Source organism: Arachis ipaensis, chromosome B03 (genome assembly GCF_000816755.2).
Source record: "Arachis ipaensis cultivar K30076 chromosome B03, Araip1.1, whole genome shotgun sequence".
NCBI classification, from domain to species: domain Eukaryota; kingdom Viridiplantae; phylum Streptophyta; class Magnoliopsida; order Fabales; family Fabaceae; genus Arachis; species Arachis ipaensis.
Window position 1 is genome coordinate 79,744,135 of NC_029787.2, and position 8,392 is coordinate 79,752,526.

General features: G+C 36.4%; 1 protein-coding gene and 1 long non-coding RNA gene across 2 annotated transcripts; both read left to right on the forward strand.

Moving 5' to 3' along the window:
- LOC110269475 lies at positions 995-3,106 on the forward strand. Its single transcript, XM_021117332.1, has 3 exons — positions 995-1,089; positions 2,353-2,760; positions 2,937-3,106. The coding sequence occupies exons 1-3, from the start codon at positions 995-997 to the stop codon at positions 2,992-2,994; spliced, it is 561 nt and encodes a 186-aa protein (XP_020972991.1). The 3' UTR covers positions 2,995-3,106.
- On the forward strand, positions 4,870-5,984 carry LOC107634507. The gene is made up of 3 exons (XR_001618949.2): positions 4,870-4,962; positions 5,587-5,629; positions 5,728-5,984. It is a non-coding gene; the product is annotated as an uncharacterized LOC107634507 (long non-coding RNA).

The window sequence follows — 8,392 nt, forward strand, 5'->3', positions numbered from 1 at the left end:
TATTTTAACAAGGTGGAAGGCTCATATAATATATAATAATTACAAGTTAGAGAAGTAAGTTAGTAATACTCGCCTTTCAGTATGATCATGATATACCAGAAGTTGTGTAAGACTCTGAGTTTAAAATTATTTTTAACTCATAAATTTTAATAATTGGATATTTTTTATTTAAAATCTAAAATTTTAGCAATTAAAAAATAGTGAGAATTTATTAATTTAATTTGAATAATCGAAATTTAGTTCAATTTTATAAACTAACAAAAAATTAATTATATTGTCTCTAATTTTAAATTAGAATATTTATTTGAAAATAATTTGTAAGTTGATAAATAAATATTGTTCTTAAAGATTATTATATTGAATTAAATTTGATTTTCAATTAGTATTTCACCCAAACCCTAATTCCCAAATCAAAACCCTAATTGACACTAACCCTAACCTAGCACTCACACCCTCATTCCTTCATCAAATCAGCTCCGCTACCCACCCCAAAACCTTCACCACGGCACATTCACACACAATAACACCACAGCACACAAACGCGCACACACACATTCGTGAAGAAGAGAGAAAGAGAGGGAGCCGCTATCACGCCACCATCGTCCAACTCGCTGCCGTTCGCCACATCGCCATCGTCGCCGATGATGAAGGACCGAGGGAAGAGTGTTGCGTAGAAGGGAAAGCTCACGGGAGAGAGAGAGTGCAACACACAAGCCAATGAGAGAGGAAGAAGACGCGTCGTTCTACCCAAAGCCGCCATGGGAAGGATTGTCACCGTCGTCGCCCCTGGACCCATCACCCTGTGTCGCCGTCAAGCCTAGCTACCATCGCCGCTGCTCGTGCCTTCGTTTCACACCGTTGTGACTCTCGTCGCCACCAGATCTGTAGCCATCGCCATGCACGCCGTCGTCGAGAGAGAAACAGGACGCACGTGGAGAGATAAAGGGTCGTGGGGTGGTCCTGCTGCCGTTGGAGCTCCGCTGTTGCTGCTGTCATGGCCATCGCGCCACTGTCGCCAGAAAACGATGTTGTGGTCGCTGGAAAATGCTGTCAGAGTGGGTTGTTGGAGTTGCAGTTACTCTATTCTTGGTTCTTTTTTGGTACAGTAAATCGTTTTGTTCTGAAAACTAGTTTAGTCACTTTTCTATTATATATTACTGAGGTTTCTTCAGCATTTTTGCGATAGGGTTGAATTGCGGTGATTGCATGTCGTGTTTAGAGTTATTGTTGTCACTGCGAAGGTGAAATGGAGTTGTGATTGTGGGTGCTATTGCTGCAGGCTGAAAGAAAAAGAGTTTTGTCACGAAGTTGAGTCCCGATCAAGGTAGGGATTTTTCTTAAACTTATTTTTACTTTCAAGAATTATTACAAGTTGATATTATTGTGAAAAATGTATTTTTGTGATTTCAGAAGTCTCATCGACTAAACTAAGTTGCTTTGAATAAATGTAATTTCTTGCCTGGTTGGTTGTTGTTGACGTGATCGCTTGATGATTGTATTGGTTTCTTAATTATGTTAAAGTCATTGAGAATTCTGATTTATTAATTCATTTTGTTAAGTTGTTGGTTGATGAAATAAATTGAGATTTGTAAATATTTTGATATTGGAATTTGGTTTTGTTGGTTTATCCGAAATGATTTTGAGAATTAGAAATAATTTGAGATATGAAAATGATTTGAAGAGAGTTTGAGAAATGGTTTGGTTGGGATCCTTGAAGGGTGGCATAGTCCGAATTTTCACTACAAGAAAAAAGGTCGACAAAAAAGGTCTGTCGGCACATTTTTTTTTGCCACGCTTTTAAAGCGTGCCCAAAAGTAGTCTATGGGTACGCTTTTGTGAGGGTGGCTACTTATTTGTTATTTGACCACACTTTTTTTGCCACGATTAAAAAGCGTGGCCATAGAGGGAAATCGGCACGCTTTTATGAGGGTGGCCACTTATTTAAAATTTGGCCACGCTTTCTTATTGCCATGCTTGTAAAGCGTACCCATAAAGAAAAATTGGCACGCTTTAAAAACGTGACTAATTTCTTTTTAACAGTCACATTTTATAAGCGTGCCCATATACTGTGTTTATATAGGCACCCTACAAAAATGTACCGATAGAGTGCCACCCTATTTTTTACACACTTCACTTTTTTCTAAGTTAACTTTTAACCTATAGAAGTTGTAACTGCTCATACACTTCATTTTTATTTCCAAATTCATTTTTAACCTAGAAGATAACCTAAAAGCAAGCCGTCGCACCCAGCAAGCCATCGCACTAAGTTCATCACTGCCTATCGCCAAGACCGTCGCACCACACAGCTCGCCGTCATGTTCATCTAACCCTCACACCCAGCTCTTCATCTAGCCCTCACACCCATCCCTCTCTCTGTCGCACCCAACCCCGCACCATCAACGATCTCTCGTGCCCAGCTGTTTCTCGACGGTCTCTCGCACCCAACCCTCGCACCATCGACGCAACCCTCGTTAGATTTGGAACCCTCCATCGGCGCTGCTCCGTCCATGCACCATCAGTGGTCTCTGTCTCGGCGTGCCCTCCTACTCTCTCAGTGGTCTCTGTCTCGCAAACCCTTGTCGGATTCGGAACCTCAATCGTTGCTCACTCTATTTCGCAAACCCTCAATCGCCGCTCCTCCCTCCGTGGTTCAGCACCCGTCGCGTTGCCGTCTCCCTCTCTGAAGTCGTCGCGCCGCCGTCTCCCTCTCCCTCACTCGTCGCACCTCCGTCAGCCATGTTCAACGTTCACAATGCCGTGGTAAATTATTTGGTCAATTTTTTCCTTGATCTGATTATTTGATTTTTGAATTTGATTTTCTTGGTTCTTCATTTTTTTTATTTTTCTAAATTTCTATTTTTTGTTCTAATATGATCCGTGGTTTAGGGTTTTTTTTTTCTCTAAACTTCTTGACATTTGGTTCTGTTCTGCTGTAGCTGTGGTAGTGCTCAGCTACTGATATGTGGTGCTCATTCTGAGTTCATTCTTTGCTGAATCTCGTTTGGCAGAGAATACCTCTAGATTTTTTGCAAGGTGGCAAATTTAGAGCAGCAGCAGATAATTACATTAGGCCTCCCCTAACTAAGGTATTCAAGTTTCTTTTTAGCTTCAAATTATGCCTCGCTCAGGTTTTTCGAAGTTGATTGTGATTTCTTTCTTTTGTATTCTCTCCAGGGAGTTCCATCTCTTTTCTCTGATCTTTCGTCTTTGTATAATCACCCTGGGAAGGTCAACTTTATCCCTTACATTTCTATAACTGAAAAACTATGAGATATTTGATTGTATTTTTTCTTCTATCATGTTATCTATCCTCTGAGTATGCTACTATTGTAGGTTCCTTATATTACAATTGCTTTGACGGATTCTAAACTTGGTGCGGAAGGGGTGTAAAGAACTTTTTGATTGGTTATCTAGGAAACTTTCTGTGCAAAGCAGTTTTGCTGAAGCTGCACAACTTCTGAAGCCAGCCTCTGCTGCAATGACAGTTTGGACATTCATGGACCAATTCTAGCTTTAGTTCTTGAGAAGTTGAAACCATATGGAGGCCTTCAAGGTAGGGTTTTGTATCATAGCTCATTCTTAATCCACTTTGTTGCTCAGGGTTAATGATTAACATGAGTATTCTTATGTTTATTTTCTTTCCCATGCAATATTTGTGCTTAGAATCATTTGAGCCTGCTAAGGCAGTTTCAGTGGGCGCATCAAAAGGTGTTCAAAGGCTGGGAAATTAACAAGTTTTGAATTTGGATTAGTTCTGCAAACACTACTGCCAATGCTTTAAACTCTGCTTTAGTGGAACTACGACTGACAGTGGTTTGTTTTCTACATTCCAGAAAACCATATTCGATCCATAGTAAACACAATATCCAGTAGTTGAAAAGAAATTTAGATCATTTAGATCTCCAAGTTCTTTTAATAGAAAAGTTGAATGTAATTTGTTTAAAATAGTTTGTATCGTAGTAGAATTACTTTCACTGACAAGCATATCAACAACATAAATAAATATATAAATAATTGAAGTAGTTGTAAAATGTGTGAAGAGGGAAGGATTTGATTTTGTGCTCATAAATCCAAAAGATTGTAAGGTGGCAGTAATGGTTAGATACCAAGCTCTAAGAGCTTATTTCAAACCATATATTGCCTTGTTTAGTTTGCAAACAAGGTTTGAATTTGAGGTTTATAGGTATCTTCCTGGACTCCATTGGACTTCACAGTGTCACAAATTCTCAGGAATTTTGTGAGATGTTGGTTTGGGTCTTCATTAGCACTTCCTCCAAAGGAACAATGATTCTCAACTAGTGATATTAGCTGTGGCTTGAGCTCAAAATTGTTGGCCTGAATGGGTGGTTTCTGGATGCTACTACCACAATTCCCAGAGGTTGGGTTTATGTATGAACTAAGAACCCTCCTCTAAGGGATGGCATCGTTTCCCTCAGCTCTCTCATGGTTGTGAACTTCTCTATCCATGTTGAGATCTAAAGCTTCCTCAAAATTGTCCTCAGATTCTCCTTCAGATTCCTCTTCTCCCACTACTCTCTTCCCTCTTGCTTCCCTTCTAAGTCTATGAAGGGTCCTCTCTGGTTCGGTATATGGAGGAGTTGATGTCTCTCCTCTCCTACCTGTCATACAAGAACACAGCTCAAACACAAACAAGTGAAATACTCTTGGTTAATGGAAGAGTATGGTCAGCTCAATTGAGGAATTAATTCAAACAGTTAGTGAGTCAGTGAGTTAGTTGCATGTAATAAACTACTCTGCAACATGCTTGTGATGCAGAGTGATATGATTAGGTACTTCAGAGAGTATTTATATAGGAGACTCTTAATTGATAACTTCTTGAGAAATAAAGAAATATGATTTTAATGAGATTATTACAATTTGTGCTCTGGAGTAGCTGCCCGCTGGTAGTTCTGCCCCCTGCACAGCTTCCACGGTTTTGGAGATTTAAGCGAGACTATCAAGGTATCATAACTTTTTTCTAGGTTTCATTTGTATGTTAACTCAGTGCTGTGAATTTTGATGAGCTTTCAGATAACAGATGATGCATTAACGTATAGTGGTATTGGCTGTAATTGGACACTACCACCATATGGTTTGCCACTATTATTCTTAGTGTGAAATTCCGCTACTTAGTAATAGCTATATGTTTGTTGTATTTGTTGAAACCTCAGCTCAGACATCGAGTATTTTTCTTTTTTTTTTTTTAATGTAACTGGTGTTTCAAGTTTGAACATACTCAACTAGTGCCAACTTATATGCATCATTTGATTCATTATGGCTGCTTGCTATCGTTGCAGTCAATGCAATGTTTACATTCCATTTGTCAATGTTTTATGTGATTTTAATGCATACTTTTCACTAATGCTTCCTTGATGCCGGCATGAATTTTTTTACATTAATTCAGTTAATGAAATGATTTAATGAGATGAGATGAAAATTTTCATTTGTTCACTTTGCTATTAGAAAAATGTACCTATATTTTTTATTTGGGAACCCAATGTATGAAATTTAAATCTGCCTTTAGCCTCTAATATTCTGAATTCTGATGCTATACCAAGTAATGAGAGTTAATATTAATATGTTCAGGTCAGAGGTGATGTCTACACATATGACTCGGGTCTTGTTGCAGGTACGTATTATTATAAAAAGGAGGCTACTAGTTTTGATTACTAAGTGACAAATTTGACATGGTTGAAATTAGTACTGATTTTGCAATTTGTTGTATAGTTCTCATGCATACAGGTTACTGTTGCTCAACAGCTTCTCCACCTCCAACAGCTATACAAGAGTTGCGGGCAACCATTCGTGTGCTACAAATTAGTCCGGATGTTGTTTAAGAATTAGATTAGATTTTTTATAACATAGAATTGTAATTTTTTTAAATGTTTATTTTGGAATTTGAATTTATTTTTTTTTAAATATTTTATTCATGTTTTATCATGTACATAATTCATATAAATCAATGGAAGATTAATTTTTTAGTATTATATTTTATTTGAAAGATTAACTTATTAGTATTTCTATTTTTCTTATTTTTCTTTTTTTTTATTTGAAAAAGTATTAGGCCACGCATTTGAAGTGTAACGACAAGTTTTTAATTTTTGGCACGCTTTAAAAGCGTGGCTGTATATACATCTTTCGGCACGTTTTAAAAGCGTGGTTGGATATCCATTTTTTGGCACGTTTTAAAAGCGTGGCTGTATATTCATCTTTCGGCACGCTTTAAAAACGTGGCTATAGGGTTATACATACAGTCACGCTTTTAAGCGTACCAATAGATAAAAGCGTGACAAAAAGTAAAGCGTACCAATAGATCAAGAAAAGCGTGCCGATAGATCAACCGGCACGCTGGCAGATGTGACCCTTTCAAAAGCGTACCGATAGCTCAAAAATTTTTTTGCACCTTTCGGTACGTTTTAAAAGCGTGGCAAGAAGTTTATTTTCTTGTAGTGTTTAGAGGAAATGCTGTCAAAATTTTATAAAAATTAGAGGTTTCGTTTGAAATGGTTATTTAGAAAGATTTGGATTTAAGGGTTATATGATTTGATTTTGAGTTATTAAGGAAAGGATTACGTTTTGAGTTTTATTTATTTAAAAAAGGATGAACTAAGTTTTGATGAGTTTGAATTATTGATGAATGGAATGGAAAGGATGATGAGGTTTGAATTATAGCAAGGGGGTTATGGCTCAGGTCCACTTACTCCGCAATGGGTGTTTCTGTCTAAGGTTAGCTACCAAGACATGTCGGGCTGGCTATATAACTGACAGATGATATCATCAGCCGTAGGATAGGCATGCATCATATGCTTTTGCATGTTTTGTTTGAGTTTAAATTTTGTTTTAGTTTGCCTAATTGCTTAACTATTATTAACTGCTATCTGAGCTATTTGTCGTAATTACTATCTATACATGTGCTTTCCTTGTCTGTTTTGCCTATGTTTGTTTCTGGTGTGGTACTTTTGTGATTGATGATTGGTGATGGGTTGATGGTAATGTTGATTGATTATGCGGTGGGCTGGAGGCCGTGTTTGGTTTCTGATTGAGGTTTAGTTAAGTATGAAAAACCAAGCTGGTTCAGCATAGATTTAATGAACCTATGCTTGGAATAGGTTGGTCATTCATACAGTCTAGGAATCTTTTAAGACTTCTTTTATAAGAACAAAAAGGTTTTGGATTTTTGGATGATCACTATGTTTGAAAACGGTTTTCTTTGTAAATATCTTCTTATAACAAATTCTGAAATGCCGTGGTGGGACCGTGTGGTTAGGTTCTCACTCCCTCACAGCTTTACCTTTTTAGGAATCGGATGAAGGAGCTTACGAAGAGTTTTGTTGCGTTTTGTTTATACGATGTTATTGTTTTAGTTAGATAATTTTTCTTCCCTTGCCTTTGTTATTGTAATATTGTAAGAGGGATAGGAGTTGTATATTTATATGTATATTATATCTATAAACTACTTATGTAATAAGTTTTGAATATATGAATATGCTTGTTTGTTTTTAAGATAAAGTATTTTTTTCGGTTTTTCAAAGAAAACAGCGATACGGTTTCGAGTCAAAAGCTCTTACTTTATTACTAAGTATATGAAATCGTCGTAATACTTCTTACTATCAGAGTGGCACAGCTGGAAGCGTGACATTCTGATAATGAGAATGTTACAAGTTGGATCATTACACCCTAGGTCACTATGAAAATGTAAAACTTAACTAAAATTTTTTAACAAAAACAAGTTGTACCTATAATCCTAAAAACTAGTTGCACTAAAAACATGTTCAATGTTAGCATCTAAGTTAAAATATATTCTAAACAATAAATTCTAACCCTAACAATAATGTCATTACTTAACCAATTATTCCCAATAATGCACAAAATTTGTACAATAAAGGAATTTAAATTATTTAAAAATAAAATTAACAAAAAAAAATAAAAGATTGACTAATATGAGTACCAACCTCACGGTTGAATGCTCTCTCCATGTGTCAATTTGCATTCATCCTGTTGAAGTCTAGAAAACGTACTCAAGATATTAGATCTCACTAAGAGCTACAAAAATTCTATCAAAGTCAAAACTTACTAAAAAAGTGTGCTAAAAGACAAAATAGAGTGGTCCAACTCGTTCCCACACGATATACTTATATAGGCATTACAATATACATATCCCGGTTACAATAAAAACATAACAATTATGAATATATCTTGTCTCCAATACAGACGAGATACATGTAGTATAATGTCCATGTCTTATCATGTATGAAAATATTATATGCATTTAGCGCATATTTTCTTATCTCATTCTCTATGCAAACGAAATACGTGCATAACAGATTCGTGTTCTATAAAGACGAGATAAATAATATAAAAAATATATAAATTTTTTATTTATGTCTATATC